This window comes from Littorina saxatilis, linkage group LG2 (assembly GCF_037325665.1).
Source record: "Littorina saxatilis isolate snail1 linkage group LG2, US_GU_Lsax_2.0, whole genome shotgun sequence".
Lineage (NCBI taxonomy): Eukaryota > Metazoa > Mollusca > Gastropoda > Littorinimorpha > Littorinidae > Littorina > Littorina saxatilis.
This window is the reverse complement of record NC_090246.1, coordinates 15,119,453-15,138,392: the sequence shown is the minus strand read 5'-3', so window position 1 is coordinate 15,138,392 and position 18,940 is coordinate 15,119,453. Positions and strand designations below refer to the sequence as shown.

At 41.9% G+C, this 18,940-nt stretch overlaps 2 protein-coding genes across 4 annotated transcripts in view; both read left to right on the top strand.

The window, feature by feature from the left end:
- Window positions 1–11,467, top strand: part of LOC138958297 (ankyrin repeat and KH domain-containing protein 1-like) — a 47,791-nt gene extending 36,324 nt beyond the window's left edge. The window contains exons 32-37 of one of the 2 annotated variants that reach the window (XM_070329408.1): window positions 284–433; window positions 1,794–3,745; window positions 4,612–4,833; window positions 7,039–7,256; window positions 9,246–9,428; window positions 11,054–11,467. In XM_070329408.1, coding sequence (XP_070185509.1) covers window positions 284–433; window positions 1,794–3,745; window positions 4,612–4,833; window positions 7,039–7,256; window positions 9,246–9,428; window positions 11,054–11,089 — 2,761 coding nt within the window. In that variant the 3' untranslated portion in view covers window positions 11,090–11,467. Of the gene's footprint in view, window positions 1–271; window positions 434–1,793; window positions 3,746–4,611; window positions 4,834–7,038; window positions 7,257–9,245; window positions 9,429–11,053 lie in introns of both variants that reach the window. The other variant, XM_070329407.1, reaches the window with a different exon arrangement.
- A 2,270-nt stretch (window positions 11,468–13,737) lies between these two features.
- The window catches only part of LOC138958296 (uncharacterized), a 41,899-nt gene continuing 36,696 nt past the window's right edge, over window positions 13,738–18,940 (top strand). For both annotated transcript variants that reach the window (XM_070329406.1, XM_070329405.1), the window contains exon 1: window positions 13,738–13,931. In XM_070329406.1, the coding sequence (XP_070185507.1) occupies window positions 13,874–13,931 (58 nt within the window). In that variant the 5' untranslated portion in view covers window positions 13,738–13,873. The remainder of the gene's footprint in view (window positions 13,932–18,940) is intronic.

Sequence of the window (18,940 nt, the reverse complement as noted above, 5' to 3'; positions counted from 1 at the left end):
TTCTCCCAGTAAGGTAATATATTGTACTACGTTGCAAGCCCCTGGAGCAAATTTTTGATTAGTGCTTTTGTGAACAAGAAACAATTGACAAGTGGCTCTATCCCATCTTCCCCCTTCCCCCGTCGCGATATAACCTTCGTGGTTGAAAACGACGTTAAACACCAAATAAAGAAAGAAAGACTGTTTGTGATTGATTGAAAGCAAAGCTACTTTTTTGTTCAAGAAGCGTTTCTCAGAGCACCCAGAGTAATATATTTTGATCTGACTCAAGCCCTGTCAACAGGTCTAAGAAAGTGACGGTTCCAGCCAACGTGATAAGCCGGGTGATAGGCCGAGGGGGGTGCAATATCAACAGCATACGGGAGACGTCCGGCGCCCACGTGGACATCGAAAAGTCGCAGAAAGGAGCGGTGGACCGTGTCATAACCATCAAGTAAGGGCATCAGTCTTTTCTCAGCATGAGTCGTGTGAAATCACGGCAGATTTTAGTACTAAGCTCCGACATTTTCTCAGCTTGAGTTCTTTTATGAGGACTGTCAAATTACTGCACATTTTCATACTGAGCTCAGACATTTTGTCAGCTTGAGCCGTTTTGTGAGGAATGTCAAATTACTGCAGATTTTAGTACTAAGCTCGAACATTTTCTTGGTATGGTAAAGTGCTGAATGACTGATATTTTGGTTGTGGAGAAAGATGTTCAAGTTGATTCACTGAAGTAATATAACATTTGACAACAATAAACAAACAAATAAAATGATGAGAAGACAAAACAAGTCGCGTAAGGCGAAAATACAATATTTAGTCAAGTAGCTGCCATTTTTCAGCAAGACCGTATACTCGTAGCATCGTCAGTCCACCGCTCATGGCAAAGGCAGTGAAATTGACAAGAAGAGCGGGGTAGTAGTTGCGCTAAGAAGGATAGCACGCTTTTCTGTACCTCTCTTTGTTTTAACTTTCTGAGCGTGTTTTTAATCCAAACATATCATATCTATATGTTTTTGGAATCAGGAACCGACAAGGAATAAGATGAAAGTGTTTTTAAATTGATTTGGACAATTTAATTTTGATAATAATTTTTATATATTTAATTTTCAGAGCTTGTTTTGAATCCGAATATAACATATTTATATGTTTTTGGAATCAGAAAATGATGGAGATTAAGATAAACGTAAATTTGGATCGTTTTATAAATTTTTATTTTTTTTTTACAATTTTCCGATTTTTAATGACCAAAGTCATTAATTAATTTTTAAGCCACCAAGCTGAAATGCAATACCGAACCCCGGGCTTCGTCGAAGATTACTTGACCAAAATTTCAACCAATTTGGTTGAAAAATGAGGGCGTGACAGTGCCGCCTCAACTTTCACGAAAAGCCGGATATGACGTCATCAAAGACATTTATCAAAAAAATGAAAAAAACGTTCGGGCATTTCATACCCAGGAACTCTCATGTCAAATTTCGTAAAGATCGGTCCAGTAGTTTAGTCTGAATCGCTCTACACACACACACACACAGACAGACGCACATACACCATACCCTCGTTTCGATTCCCCCTCGATGTTAAAATATTTAGTCAAAACTTGACTAAATATAAAAAAGAATAAAATGTAAGAGTATGGACGATATCTCAAATCCCTTTTGCCTCTGTTGGTTATTCATAGATGATTGAGTTGTGAATGAGATGTTGAGTTGTAAAAAAGAAAACATGAGTTTCTCTTTCCTTTTATATCAGACTGTTAAATGACCCACCATTATTACTCTCTCAAGCTAGAAACGTTGTTCTTTAAACAGAGGGTCTCCTGAAGCAACAAGGATGGCACACGGTATGATTACGGCGCTGGTGCAGGAACCCGACAAGGACTTGTCAGACATCATCGCACGCATCAAGGGCAAGCCAGCGGAGAAGCCAACGCAGCCAGCACCCCCTACCATGGGGGACTTTGCCATCGGCACCTTCTCTGTGCCTACCTCTGCCAGCCAGTCCGCTTCCAGTCAAAAGTCGTCCACCAAATCCAGTCGTCAGCCCAGCGGTTCCACTGCGGCCGTCAATGGACGAGTCCCCATTTCCGGGAGCGGAGGGGGTGGGGTACCGACCAACGTCTGGCAGAATCCGGCTCCAGGTCCGGGGGCTCCCCCCTCGCCACGCCGCAGTCCCCAGAAACAACTGCCGCAAAGCCTGATCCCCCTAACCCCCTCAGCCTCTCTGTCCCAGCCTAGTCAGGAGAAAGCGGCGTCCCGTCAACCCCTGGTCCCAGATCAGCGTCGCTCCAGTGGCGGAGCGCAGACAACCACTGCCGCCTCCATCACGTTCGGTACAACCACCACCAGCGTCAAGTCGGCCCCCACACCTGTCGTGAGTCGGGCCGGTTCAGAACTGCGCCAGCAAGCACCGGCCCCTAGCAGCTCCGTGGGAGTTGTCGGGCAGAAGGCGGTGAGCCGACCGACCCCGGGCAATGTACGTGTGCTACAGCGCCAGGCACCAGGAGGCAGCAATCGCTCAGAGCCACAGCCACTGCCGATCGTGTCGAGCCACATGCCGAGCCCCACCAACACCTCCACCACCCCTAGCAGTAGCATCACCTCCGCGCCAACCTTCCCCCACTTCCAGCTGTGGAACAACTCCTCCCCCACCCCCATCCTGTCCAAGAAGGAGGACTTTGCCAGTGTGGCGGCCGCAGGGGTGGTCCCCAGTCAGTCCAGCCAGTCTTCCGGCCAGGGCACCCCCGACACCTTGACCGCCACCCAAAACGACCCCACTAAGGCGCCCGGATACAAGATCGGGATACGAACGGCCTCCCCCCACTCTCGTCAGGACCCGGCCATCATAGGCGCTTCGCTACCCTACCCGCCTGAGCACCCGGACATCAACATGATGAGCTTCAGGGGACCCATGTCGACACCTGGCATGGGCCCTGGCATGCCGATGCACCCCGGTCTGCCCAACCACGCGGGTGACGGGAGCCACATGAACCCCCACATGCCCTTCCCGGGCCTCATGGATCAGCACCCAGGTGGCTTCCCGGCTCCACACCCCAACTTCCCACACTTCAACCAGGCCATGATCCCCGGCCTGGGTCCCTTGGGTCCCCTTGGTTCCCTGCCGAGTCAGAAAGAGGAGTACAGCACGCCCCACCAGCCCATGACGCTGCCCGAGATCAAGAGCACCCTCAACCCCAACGCCCCGGACTTTAGAATCACTGGCCCCGGAGGGGCAGGCCCCGGCAACATGGTCAACGGTTACCCCGGCGAAATGGCGGGCATGCGCAACGGCGGAGATAACGGGGGCCCGGGAGGTCGAGGCGAGATGAACGGCAACAACAACGTGGGCCTCGGGGGTCCCTACGGCATAAACAGCATGATGCTGCTGCAGCAGATGGGTCCGGCGGTGTTGCAGCAGTTCCTGAGCAGCCTGGGCGGCATGGACCCCAGTCGCGCCTTCATGGAGATCTTCAGCCACGTGCAGGAGCAGCAGCAGCAACGCTCCACCAGCCCGGGCCCTGGAGGGGGGAACAACCCCAGCCACGGTCCTGGGGGGCCGCCACCGCCACACCTGGGGGGTCACGATGGGCCCGGAGGAGGGGGCGGGCAAGGCCTGGGTCTGGGTCCGGGGCCCGGTCCGGGTCCTGGGCCCAACCCAGGCAGCCACAGCCCTATGTCCAACTTCATGCCCCCCCAGGGTATGGCCCGCAATGTGTCTCCCATGCCGGGCCCTCAGCGACCCAACAGTGCGCCCAACATGCCAGGTTAGTCCGCCAAACACTTGTGTTCTTCTCTCTCTCGGTATTGCCTCTTTTTGCTATAGTCGCACAACTTATCTGCACACTGATTGCATTTGAATCCTTGTAATTAAAAAAAGTTATGGTGAACCCATTTAATTTCTTCCTTTCTTGTTCGTATGTCTGTATTTGTTCCAAGGCCAAAAGAAAAAAAGGTGTGGTTACTGTAACATAGCCAAAAAAAATAGGGTAGGAAGGTAGGCAATCACTTTTTTTTTTAAACTTTTTTTTCTAATGTGTACAAATTGAACCTACTTGACAGGGAAATAAGTGTGCGACTCGGGCGCTTTCGCTTTCATTGTGTTTTCTGCACTCGTTTTCTTGTTTTTTGTGTGTGTTTTTTTGACAAATGTAATAAAAAGTTATAGGGTCGGCCCCTAAAAATAGGGTAGGTCGGGTTACCGTAACCACACCTATTTTTTTTTTAGGCCTAATTGTATAAAATATGGCAACATTGTTGTGAATAGCTGGATGGAACAGAGGACCTTCCGTTAAAATCAGAATCAAATTCTGTCATACATCATACCTCACCAGTGTCTTGCCAGAGAAGTTCAGCAACTGTCCAATAACCTACCATTGTTGTTTGATTCTGTCATACATCATACCTCACCAGTGTCTTGCCAGAGAAGTTCAGTAACTGTCCAATAACCTACCATTGTTGTTTGATTCTGTCATACATCATACCTCACCAGTGTCTTGCCAGAGAAGTTCAGTAACCAATAACCTACCATTGTTGTTTGATTCTGAATCTTGGAACGTTAGCAGTCTATCTGGTTTTTTTATTCTGTCATACCTGAAAATTGAGTTTTATAGTTCAGCAAATTGGTTTCCAGATTCTGCACCGACAACACCCATACGCCCCAGCAACATTGGGTCCCCCATGCCACCGTGCACGCCCCCTTTGTCAGACGGAAAGCAGAATATGGATGAGCGCAGAGGGCCGCTGAGACCAATAGGCGGGGAGAGAGCAGCACAGCGCAAACTGCCGCTGAATGCTCCATCGCCTGGCATGGGGGGCTCTGGGGACTTCAACAAGGTGCCTTGGGGCTTCCCAGGTACGACACAATCCTTTTATAATACTAATAATGAACACTTAATAATCGCCCTTTCTTGCAAGAGTTCACGTTGATGTACAATAGCAAAAAAATGAAAAAATAAAGAATGCAAATACATAGACAAATAAACCACACTTCGTGAATTTCCTAAAAGTGATGGTTGGAATTAATTGATATAGCCGAGAAGAATTCATGCATCAATTTACACCAAGAAATCGATGTCATCACTTTGCATAACTTATAGTCTCGGTATTTCGTGTGCCTTCCGTATTTCTTACTTGTAAAATGATCCTAACAGTAACAGAGACTAGTTCAGTGTATCAATGCGCTTTGCCAGCAGGTGATCAATGAGTAGAATTTTGGAGTTCATGGAGGATTGATAACCAGTAATCTGATCAACCACAGAATTGGTTACATTGTAAACCCATCTTGATTGAATAACTTTGTACCTTGAGCTTAGCAATAATACGGTACCTTTGTTACATTGTAAACCCATCTTGATTGAATAACTTTGTACCTTGAGCTTAGCAATGATACGGTACCTTTGTTACATTGTAAACCCATCTTGATTGAATAACTTTGTACCTTGAGCTTAGCAATAATACGGTACCCTTGTTACATTGTAAACCCATCTTGATTGAATAACACTATATGTACCTTTGTTACATTGTAAACCCATCTTGATTGAATAACGCTACACCTTGAGCTTAGCAATAATACGGTACCTTTGTTACATTGTAAACCCATCTTGATTGAATAACACTATATGTACCTTTGTTACATTGTAAACCCATCTTGATTGAATAACTTTGTACCTTGAGCTTAGCAATAATACGGTACCTTTGTTACATTGTAAACCCATCTTGATTGAATAACACTATATGTACCTTTGTTACATTGTAAACCCATCTTGATTGAATAACTTTGTACCTTGAGCTTAGCAATAATACGGTACCTTTGTTACATTGTAAACCCATCTTGATTGAATAACACTATATGTACCTTTGTTACATTCTAAACCCATCTTGATTGAATAACTTTGTACCTTGAGCTTAGCAATAATACGGTACCTTTGTTACATTGTAAACCCATCTTGATTGAATAACACTATATGTACCTTTGTTACATTGTAAACCCATCTTGATTGAATAACGCTACACCTTGAGCTTAGCAATAATACGGTACCTTTGTTACATTGTAAACCCATCTTGATTGAATAACACTATATGTACCTTTGTTACATTGTAAACCCATCTTGATTGAATAACTTTGTACCTTGAGCTTAGCAATAATACGGTACCTTTGTTACATTGTAAACCCATCTTGATTGAATAACACTATATGTACCTTTGTTACATTGTAAACCCATCTTGATTGAATAACACTATATGTACCTTTGTTACATTGTAAACCCATCTTGATTGAATAACTTTGTACCTTGAGCTTAGCAATAATACGGTACCTTTGTTACATTGTAAACCCATCTTGATTGAATAACACTATATGTACCTTTGTTACATTGTAAACCCATCTTGATTGAATAACTTTGTACCTTGAGCTTAGCAATAATACGGTACCTTTGTTACATTGTAAACCCATCTTGATTGAATAACACTATATGTACCTTTGTTACATTGTAAACCCATCTTGATTGAATAACACTATATGTACCTTTGTTACATTGTAAACCCATCTTGATTGAATAACTTTGTACCTTGAGCTTAGCAATAATACGGTACCTTTGTTACATTGTAAACCCATCTTGATTGAATAACACTATATGTACCTTTGTTACATTGTAAACCCATCTTGATTGAATAACACTATTATGTACCTTTGTTACATTGTAAACCCATCTTGATTGAATAACGCTACACCTTGAGCTTAGCAATAATATGGTACCTTTGTTACATTGTAAACCCATCTTGATTGAATAACACTATATGTACCTTTGTTACATTGTAAACCCATCTTGATTGAATAACGCTACACCTTGAGCTTAGCAATAATACGGTACCTTTGTTACATTGTAAACCCATCTTGATTGAATAACACTACACCCTGAGCTTAGCAATAATACGGTACCTTTGTTACATTGTAAACCCATCTTGATTGAATAACACTACACCCTGAGCTTAGCAATAATACGGTACCTGGGATGCATTGCATAGCCATTCATTCATCATGAACCCTTGCCCTTTGCAGACCGGAAAGACTGGATGCCAGCAACGTCTCCACAGATGACACCGGCCCCCATGCCCACGTCCGTCATGACGTCGTCTGTAGTGGGCGGTAGTAACATGGCGTACTCGCTGGGTCAGAGGGACAACCCTGGACAAGGTTCCGGCCCCGAGGGCATGAGAGGCTTCCAGGAATCCTTTGGCGGCTCTAGCATCGACCCTTCCGTTGACCCCTCCGCCCAGGTGCGTAACGAGATTTTTCATTATCCAAGCTCCTAGAAACAAATGAAAGTTCTTTGTATCTGTAGTTTTGGTAGTGTACTAATTCTAGTTAAGCTCAGAGCTGCCCTAGGCAGTACGCATGCCTGTTAACTAAGGTTTAACTGTTATGCCTGCTAGTAGATGCAAGTTACTGTTTTGACTGTCATGCGTAATAACCATGTTGTAATGCCATAACCATATTCTGGCTTTTGACATCTGAAGAAGTATGCAGAAGAAAGTGCCCAACTGGGTTGGGACCAAGCGTTGTGTCAGATTGGTTGAAATTGAGATGTATTTGTGATTTCAACCAGTCCAAACCAGTGGTTTGGTGCCACCCAGTTGGATACTTTCTCCTGCGTACCATCCTAGTTGGTATTTAAAATTAAAGTGCTTTAAACAACAACAACAAAGTTTTTTGTTGTCAGTTGGGGCTGGCTTTTTTGTTGTTGTGCATTTTGTTTCCCCTTTCCTTTTCTTTCGAATACTCAATATTACACTTTCTCAGAAAAGTCTTTAATCAAATTTGGTTGGTTGGGGCTGGCTTTTTTTTCCCTGTGGATTTTGTTTCCCCTTTCCTTTTCTTTCGAATACTCAATATTACACTTTCTCAGAAAAGTCTTGAAACAAATTTTTGTTAAGGTTTGGGATTATTGTTTATAACTAGAGCTTAAATGCGAAACATGTGAAAACTTGTGACTTCATGAAGTGAATGTCATGTGAACTTGAGAATTTTGAAACAGAAATTGTGCTAAATGGGTGTTGAAATTATGTATAAACAAGGACGTCATCATTTTTTCTCTTTCTGACAAGTTAAGAAGACTTGTTGGTCTGCCTCATGGTAAATGTAGGACATCTTGCAAACATGTCCCAAAGCTTTGTTAAGACAGTGAATACAATGATGTGAGAAACCTTGCCTGGCAAGTTGATTTAACAGCAGAAATCCCGAAATATCTTGTTTGTATGGGTTGTCAAAGAGTGCATGCCCTTGCTTTTTACTCGGACAAACATTCGAGGGGCCATTCACTAGCGACAGGTTGTCGGAAACACGTGGACTGTAGCATGTGAAGTTATTTGTCAGAGGAAAAGCGAGTGTATTAACTCTTTCACAACCCATACAAACCCGACAGAGTTATTTCCGAAAATCGTCTATTGCTGCCCTACTTTGACTGTCATTGTAACATAGACAACATTGTTAACCTCTTTGTTGAAGGTCTAACACTGTTAGGCAGCAAGACTTATGATGTATAAGAGTGCAGTTTTTAGCTGATGCATCAGATAGAATTGAAATTGTACTTGATGAACAAGAAAATGTGGACAGATAGATGGGAAATTGTACTTGATGAAGAACAAGAAAATGTGGACTGATAGATGGGAAATTGTACTTGATGAACAAGAAAATGTGAACAGATAGATGGGAAATTGTACTTGATGATGAACATGAAAATGTGGACTGATAGATGGGAAATTGTACTTGATGAACATGAAAATGTGGACTGATAGATGGGAAATTGTACTTGATGATGAACAAGAAAATGTGGACAGATAGATGGGAAATTGTACTTGATGATGAACATGAAAATGGGGACAGATAGATGGGAAATTGTACTTGATGATGAACAAGAAAATGGGGACAGATAGATGGGAAATTGTACTTGATGAACAAGAAAATGTGGATAGATAGATGAGAAATTGTACTTGATGATGAACAAGAAAATGTGGACAGATAGATTGGAAATGGTACTTGATGATTAACATGAAATGTGGGTTGGCATTTTTCAAAAATGAGAAAGAAAGCAAACCTTGAATTGATGATAAACCTGAACTCTAAGGGTGGATATATTTTGACTTGCGCATAATGATTGAAGTCACAAGTTAACTCACACATACTTATTGAAGTCACAAGTTGAGCACATGTAGTAGGGAGCAGAGGAAACAGCCTCTAAAGCCCTAGTTGTGCGCTGGCCTTTGCAGAACCCTCAGTTACTGATGCAGCAGATGTATTCCAACGGCCTCAATTACAACCTGCCTACTGTGCCCAACATGTTTGGGTCTGGAGGCGGCGGTGGTGGTGGAGGTGGTGGTGGTGGTGAAGGTGGCATGCCCATGTGGAACCACGGCATCAAGGCCGGCCCCAACGAAGCTGGGGATAGTGAGGTAGAGTTCCCCCTCTCCTGCCCCCCAACCCCTTCCCCCGTACACTGATGACTGACAGCCCATTGTAGCCATGTTTGGTGAATGTTTGGGCCATTTAGTTTTGCGCTATAGAAATCTCCTTAATAAATAAATGTTTGGGGTCCTGCTAATCAACTTATTGTAACTAACACTAACCGTTTTTGATGACTGTATTCTGTTGAGAACGCTAAAATGTAACGCCGACTAGCACGTAGCCTGACTTTGCACTGGTTAGGGCTGTTAGCATACACATTAACTGGACCATGTTTTATGTTTGAGGACTGTGAATACAGCGCTCTGGTGCACACATCTATGTGACAAAATGTCAGAACATTATATCTTTGAATAGTGAAAAATTGCAACATGTCAAAATGATGTAACTTGATATGACACTGACAAGATGAACTCAGTAACTGTTAGGAGTGACCACTTTTGATGGTTTTGTTGCTTCTTCATCTAAGATTTGCTCCAGCAAGAAAGCAAGCTTTTGTTCTAGTAACCCATCTAACCAAAACTGAGTGAAGATGCCTTTGGTATCTGTAAATTTTGCTTGGTGCTTTTTGAACGGTAAATGGTTTTAGCTGTTTTGTTGGCTTGTTTGACTTTCCTTTAACCTGAACTGCAGTTTCAAGTAATCAGTAGTTTCTGATATAACAATTTTAAACTTAACTGTTGCACTAACTGGGACTAAGCCATGAACTGTAGTGTTCAACCAACTCATAGAAACATGTACCCGGAGTTGTGTTGCTTTTCTTTTTTTGAATGTGGTTTGGGGCTTTTAGTTTCTTGATTACTCACACTAAAACTATAGACTTATCTTTGGTAAATCACTTTCTGTTTTCATGCATTTAAACTCTGTAGTTGTAAGATCTAATGGCCATTTTTGATAAAAGGATCTTCGAAAAAAATGTACTTTAGTCTTTATCGTGATTGTACTGTATTTAAGATACTTCCGCCAAACTGTGGGTCGGAAACGAAATGTTTAAGAGAATATGATAAATTAACCACAGGGCATGGGCGGGGATGTAGCTCAGTCGGTAGCGCGCTGGATTTGTATCCAGTTGGCCGCTGTCAGCGTGAGTTCATCCCCACGTTCGGCGAGAAATTTATTTCTCAGAGTCAACTTTGTGTGCAGACTCTCCTCGGTGTCCGAACACCCCCGTGTGTACACGCAAGCACAAGACCAAGTGCGCACGAAAAAGATCCTGTAATCCATGTCAGAGTTCGGTGGGTTATAGAAACACAAAAATACCCAGCATGCTTCCTCCGAAAGCGGCGTATGGCTGCCTAAATGGCGGGGTAAAAACGGTCATACACGTAAAAGCCGTGGGAGTTTGAGCCCATGAACGAACAAAGAAACAAACCACAGGGCATAGTGCAGCGAAGTTTCATCCCCACTCAACAGGACTCCGATTACCAGATGGTTACTAATGTACTCTTCTCATTTTCCTTTCCATCTTTCGGTTTACGTGTTTGATGTGCTTGTACTTTTCTTGGGTGGAGGCGGGAATGGAAGTAGGTCTGATATTTCAGTTTTCCTGACTGTGATAAAGTGGTGCCTCTGTGTGTGTGTGTGTGTAAAGAACACGTCTGTTTGGTTGTTTCAGGCTTGGCGCAATAACTGGAGTCACACGGACATGTGAGGGAGTTCCAAGCCTAAACCGAGTTTGAATCGACCGTGTTATGAAATGGTGATTTTGAAGTGACATTGTACATTGCGTTACCTTGATTTGGAAGGGGGAAATGTAAGTTTCCGGTTATCACTTTCAGTATGGTTTAAGAACTGATGCTGTGAAATAAGCAGGCATCAGTTTGCATGAGGGATTGTGAAAATGTATGGGTGCATGAGTTCACCATACGGATGTTCAGTAATTTCAGCTCTTTCTCCCTGTCTTAACTGTCTTTTTTTTTCTTCCTTTATTTTTTTGAATGATCTTTGATTAGATTTTTCCTTTCTGATGATAGGAAGAATGACATTTATGAATGTAAGGACAAAAATAAAGCTTGGAAAAGCGTACAAATGAAGCCTTTTTTCTGTGTGTTGGTGTGCCTGCTTGTGTGCCTCTGTGTATGGATTGGATGTCTTTGGGTTTGTAAGTTTGTTTATGCTCGTATATCTCTGTATTGACGACCATCTGTGTGTTCTGTCTGCAGCAGTAGTTGTGTGCTTTCTACGATAGGTTTTCACAAAATGTATTAAAAGATTGTAATGGAAATTTCCAGATACTAGTACAGTACAATGTACACACAAAGGTTTCAAAACATCTTTTTGACTGCTGTCACTTTGTCCATCAAATGACAATGATTCATTTTTCAGGGGGCAAGTTGATATGACAAAACTGTCAAACTATATAAGGACCAAATTGTACCATTAAGATCAAGATAGATAACTCATGAGTCATAGATACAGTAATATTCTTGAATTCACGAACGAAAGTCCAGAGCTGCTGAAATCAAATGGCTACTGACACATACACAGTAGACAGTATCAAATAACATTGCTTTTGTGTACACGCACACTATTATTATATCAAGTCTTATATCGCGCGTGTATATATCTCCAGACTCGGACTCAAGGCGCAGGGATCTATTTATGCCGTGTGAGATGGAATTATTTACACAATACATCACGCATTCACATCGACCAGCAGATTGCAGCCATTTCGGCGCATATCCTACTTTTCACGGCCTATTATTCCAAGTCACACGGGTATTTTGGTGGACATTTTTTTTTTATCTATGCCTATACAATTTTGCCAGGAAAGACCCTTTTGTCAATCGTGGGATCTTTAACGTGCACACCCCAATGTAGTGTACACGAAGGGACCTCGGTTTTTTGTCTCATCCGAAAGACTAGCACTTGAACCCACCACCTAGGTTAGGAAAGGGGGGAGAAAATTGCTAACGCCCTGACCCAGGGTCGAACTCGCAACCTCTCGCTTCCGAGCGCAAGTGCGTTACCACTCGGCCACCCAGTCTCTCGCTTTTTCACACTGACAAGCATACGTCAATATCAACCATTGCTAACTCATAAACGTGCATACATACATTTTTGTAAATATTTCATGTCATGCAAAGCAGAGAACTGAATGTTGCAGATTCATGCTTACTCTCAAGTGATACAAAAATGCATGCGTCAGCTGCTGAGACTTTTTAAATGTCTGAAGCAGTTTTACTTCTACTTTTCAATACCAGAGAAATACTCGCCCAAGCTTTCCTGTCTTCCTCACAACTCGCTGTTTTGTTTTTGAAGTGAATACCCGATTAATGGCATACAACTTTCAGGCATGGGAATTGTCCGCCGAACGGCGGATTTCCGCCAAATCTTTTTTTTGTTACGCCCAAAAAGCAAAAGTGTCCGCCGAAAAAATAAAGGGGAGAGGCACACAAAAAAAGCACCGCTTACTTTTGCCTTTGCGCAAAAGTCCGCAAAAACTGTCCTTACTTTGTTCATGCACTGCTACCGCCCGCCTCAAAGAAGGGGCACCAATAAGGCCTCGCGGCCTTCGGCTAACAAATATAGCCGCCCCTACATACTACTACTACTACTACTATAACACCTGTCCCTGTCGATTTTGCCCCTCCCACCCCTCTTCAAAAACCCCACCCGCACAAAACAGCTAGTCAACAAGAATAATGTGTGCTCTGAAAGTAAATTCTATGTTGGTCTGACATACATTCAGGAAGAGGAGATAACACGTGCACATTTGTTGTTTGTTGAAAGCACCCTCGACAAGAGTAGAGATGCCGTAGGTGCTGTTCTTTCACCAAATTTGTTGCATTGCTGCTTAGAAACATCTACAGTAAATAGCATCAATTAATATCAACACAAACGTCTAAGCAGTAGGCTCTTTCAAATTCGTCGGTATATTTCGCTGCAGCAAACATTGATGCTAGTGAGTTGATCCACGGACTTACATTACCTGCATCTCATGTACGTCCGTGATTAGGATCTTCAGTCCAGGGTTCAAAGGTCACGTTCACGCAGAACACGGGTTTCCCAAGCGAGAAATGTTCAAGGTCAATCTGCCCCGCCCACGCAAAACGACGAAGTTCATTCTGGTTTTGAGAAACTGTCCTGTTTGGCATAACTTTTCTCTAGAATATACAAGAAGCACTTCGTTTATTGAGGTTAACATAAATACTTGTACATCAATATTCTACCAACGCCCATTTTATCTTTTCTTTTCCGTTCATTCAACCAGCCTCCCCTGAGCCGAAATGGGATCGTCTGATGGTACACTAAAAATAGAATAGCTTTTAGCCAATCACGAACCGAGATTGCCTTCGCGAACGAGGCGGACGGAGAATCGCAAATGTGCATTCTGATTCATGCGGTACCGTCTGCGTGCAAGTTGCATACATCTTCTGCTAACTCCGCATCATCATCAGACTTGTTCCAGTTCTAAGGCACCGAAACACGAAAGATGGGTGTCCCTGGATTGTTACTTGTGGTGGCACTGATTGGCACAGTTACAAGTGTTGGTGAGTCCATCTTTTTCTCTCGTAGTCGTAGACTGTACCAATGTATCAGAAAACGTATGTGACATACTGTGACTTTCAGTGACACTGACAGTGACAGCGAAGTTACCACTGAGTAAACTGTTCATCAAAAACTTCTGCGTTTATCCCCAAAAGCAGAAATCGTAGCGGTATGTCCATCGTTATGGTTTGTGTTTTTGTACACTATGATGTGTCGCACACACATGTTCTGTCTTGACTTGACTCATCAGGGTGAACAGTTTAACATAACATAACATAAGCGGCCTAATAGGCTTTTCAGCCTTTCGCCTGCAATGTTTTTCAACCAGTGATTTAAAATATCGTTTATATTTGTGCGCTGCGTACGTCCTAGGACGATCTGAATTGACTATAGAAATTTGTATAGAACATAAATTGTCTCCAGTGCTTGTCAAGTAAGTTTTTGAAGGTGTTTAGTGTTCCTGCTGACACAATGTTGGGTGGCAAATTGTTCCAGTTATTTACAACACGATTAGTAAAGAAGTTTGCATACGATACAGGTTAATAGTCTTAACAGTTTTTTGTTTGTTAATTTATAATCATGACCTCTTGTGCTCGAATCCTCATGTAACAGGAGAAGTGAATTAGTAGCGCGTAGGCCTATATCATAAAGATTATGTAATATTTTATAGGTCTGGATCATATCACCTCACAGGGCCGGACCAAATGAGTTGTAAGGGGGGGGGGGGGGGTTCCTCCTTTTTGGGGGGGCAAATCAGTGAAGTGGCGAAGTCACAAGCGCGCGTCTGGTCCGGGGGCATGCTCCCCCGGAAAATTTTTGAAAAACGATTAAAATTTGTGCAATCTGGTGCATTCTGGGCCTTGTTTTGAGGGTTAAGGCCTGTCAGTGTGAGTTGGTGGGGGGGGGGGGGAGGGGGGTACCTTTTTCTCATCGGATTTCACATTGAATAAAATTTGTTAGAGACACACACAAAATTTATTTAAAAAAAAAAAAAAATCAAAGCAAGGTACATGCTTTTTCCAGGGGTGGGGTTCCGGAACCCCTGGAACCCCCCCCTGGGTCCGGCCCTGCCTCACAACCTCCTGTACTCTAGGCTTGGCATATTAAGGAATTTCTTCTTCTTCCGCGTTCCAGTAAGGAATTTCAATCTCTGTTCATAGCTTAGCCCCTTGTATACTTGTGTACTATGGCAAGCCGCGATGTGTATGGTTGGCACTGGCAGTAAAAGAGGGTGTGTTTATGGGGGGTCTTCTTCTTCTTTCTTCTTCTTGGCGTTCGCAGAGGTTACACAATCAGTCCAGCACTGGTGATAAATGTTGTCGTTTTCTCCAACTCCTGTCGACTGCCGTATAGTTTGGTCTGCAGTTTATGGGGGGTGGGTGTTGCATGAGGCACTCAGATCCCCCATTTTCCCGATCACTTATCCCGTGTGGCAGTGTTCAGTGATTATTGCATCTTTCAGCTTCAGTTTCACAAAAGTTTCTGACTTGCAAAATTAAGTATGCAAAAACATTGCTCTGTGACACTTTTACCTGTTGTTTCCTATTAAGCCTTACGCCTTTTTAAAAAAAAAAAAAAAATTTTAATTTTTTTTTAATAAAGTTTCTTTAGCTAGTGTACGTGATTTCTGGTGATTTATCATCTGATTCAAGGCACATGCATCTCACTGAGGTGTTTTTGTTCTTTTATTTTTACAAGATGACAGTGGAAAACAGATCTCGCTGAGACCTAAAATGTTTGTGCAGCTATAGTGAAATGATTTTACACAAAACTCAAGGGAGATTTACCTTACCCTTGCAGTGACATTTTGTTAGTACTTAGAAGTAACATGAGATGACTCATGAGCTGGGACAATATAACATCTGTTCCAAGACAAACAGAACTCTTGGCTTCTTGCAGCACAGCCTAACAATAAGAGCAACAAACGTTACAAAGTTCAAGAAGCCAGCATACAGGCTTTCATATATATATATATATGAGGCTTTGCCAAAAGGTGCTGGGGGGGTGCTTGGACATTTGTGACAAACTAAACCTTTTCAGTTGATTTTTTTTGGTGTTTTAAGTGATACATTAGTCTTTGATGAACACATTTGTGTAATAAAAGAATGGTTTGTGCATTTGGGAAATGTGTACGGTTTGATAATATGCCATAAAACGCCAATTTTGAGAAAAGCCACATGTGCAACAAAACTGACCACAGAAGCCATTAATATCATTTCATACAACTGGTAATGATTTATTTCTAGTAAACAGACCCTGCAGAAGCATTATCAGTCTTTAAAAGTACATTTGGAGCCAAATCTTGAATGCAGTGTCACGTAATGTCGCAAAACGCTCAAACATCATAAAAGTCAAAACTGATACTTTCTGCTAAGTAACCACAAGAAGTATAAACCCTAAAATAAAATATAACACATCAACAGAAACACTGACACATGTTAAAAATATCCCTAAAAGTTGTTACAGTTTGCTCAAACTAGTTAAACATGTTGTTGTAGGTGTCACGTGTTACAAAAATATTGATGGACATGAAAATATTCATAATATTTGAAATAACAACCAGAATGTTATACATACACTAACTTTTCATTTACAATCTAAAGATTAGGTTATTTATGGAATATGAAAACAGAAACAATAGCAAAACATGTTAAAAGCAAGTCATAACAGCATTCTACGTGTCACATGTTACACTGTGTGAGTGGACATGAAATTATTCAAAATGTTATAAATGACAACTGTGATATTAAATAGACCTTTAGGATACATTCATATTTTGAAGATTAGGTAATTATGGAACATCAAAGCACCACAAAAAAGTAACATCATGTTCAAAACAGGTCAAATCTGCGTTCTACCTGTCACGTGTTACATGGAGTCAGTGGACATGAAATCAATGAAAATGTCAAAAATAACTACAATATTCAAACAGACATTTAGAATACAGTTTTAACCTAATGTCTATGTACATCTGGAACAAGGTTCTCAATCAAATCGAATTTTTTTAATTAGTTGTACGTAAAATCCTAGCAAAATCCAAATTTAAAAAAAAAAAACTTTGATTTTTTTTATGTTGGGGAGGGTGGTGTTAAAACAATCTCATGAAAATATTCCTTCCCCCTGCTAACCCAAAAGCATTTTTTCAGCTTTGGCTACAATATTTACAAGGACATATATGTCTCCTCCTAAATCGTTGCACGGATATGAACGTATCGTCCTGAATCGTAACACGGATATTAACAAAAACAGAGGATCGAATTTTTCTTCAATCAAATTTGCCTCCAAAAGTAGCAAGCAGTTGTATATAGGTTACACAATATGCAAGATAATCAGAACTCGGAGTGTGTAAGCTATTTATCCCATTACTCCGACGTTTTCATTAAAAACACTTACTTTTTCCACTAAAACCTGCCCGTGCCTGTTTTCAGCTTGCCAAAAGCCGCCGCAGTCGAAATTCATGTCAATGAATTCATGCGCATAGCTAGTTCCCATTTGTCAGCATAATGGACGGCGTCATTCGACTTGTATGTAGACATTCAGTCATTCAAATTGCTTATAAAAAGGTCTGCTATCTGCTTTTACATTTTGAAAGTCATTTTAAAATATCCTTGTGTATCATGTATATGACATCGACTTTCGTTATACTCAATTCGGCATACCGGGTTTATATTTTTACCAGAATTGCGCACGATAATGGCAGCGCAACAAATTCAGTTCGGGCCGTGCTGGTTTGATCGTTGACCCAAGTCAGTTTGCATGCAGTGTTACTGTTTGTCAGTCGGGGATAGAAATGTTGGCTGTCATCGCACTGTTATGTTTTGGTTTTCACACGTGGATCACTTACATATTCAGTCGGTCGGGTTTTGTGTGTGTGTGTGTGTGTGTGTGTGTGTGTGTGTGTGTGTGTGTGTGTGTGTGTGTGTGGCCGCCCTTCGTGGTCGGCTGGGCGTTAAGCAAACAAACAAACAAACTCTCTCTCTCTCTCTCATTCTCTCTCTCTCTCTTTCTCTCTCACTCTCTCTCTCTCTCTCTCTCTCTCTCTCTCTCTTTCTTTCTTTCTTTCTTTCTTTCTCTCCCTTTCTCTCTCTCTCTCTCTCTCTGTCTCTCTGTCTCTGTCTCTCTCTCTCTCTCTGTCTCTCTCTCTCTCTCTCTCTCTCTCTCTCTCTCTCTCTCTCTCTCTTCAGGAACCGACAAGGAATAAGATGAAAGTGTTTTTAAATTGATTTCGAAAATTTAATTTTGATAATAATTTTTATATTTTTAATTTTCTGAGCTTGTTTTTAATCCAAATATAACATATTTATATGTTTTTGGAATCAGAAAATAATGGAGAATAAGATGAACGTAAATGTGTATCGTTTTATAAAAACTTTTTTTTTTTTTTTACAATTTTCAGAGTTTTAATGACCAAAGTCATAAATTAATTTTTAAGCCACCACGCTGAAATGCAATACCGAAGTCCGGGCTTCGTCGAATATTACTTGACCAAAATTTCAACCAATTTGGTTGAAAAATGAGAGCGTGACAGTGCCGCCTCAACTTTCACGAAAAGCCGGATATGACGTCATCAAAGACATTTATAAGAAAAAATGAAGAAAAAAAGTCTGGGGATATCATACCCAGGAACTATCAAGTCAAATTTCATAAAGATCGGTCCAGTAGTTTAGTCTGAATCGCTCTACACACACACACACACACACACACACACATACACGCACACACCACGACCCTCGTCTCGATTCCCCCCTATACGTTAAAACATTTAGTCAAAACTTGACTAATTGTAAAAAGTAGTCCATCTGTAAACTCTGAATATGCAGATGACCTCCATAAATTATTCAATTGTACTCTGAAATCAAAGACAATGACCAATGACAGTTGAGATCGAAACTCGGTTGTGATGGGATATCCATAGGATATCCATATGGTTGTGATGGAATATTCAGAATAATCACCTCCTCAGCTAACAGAGATAAAGAGGCAGGTCATGGGATAATATAAGCTAATTCAA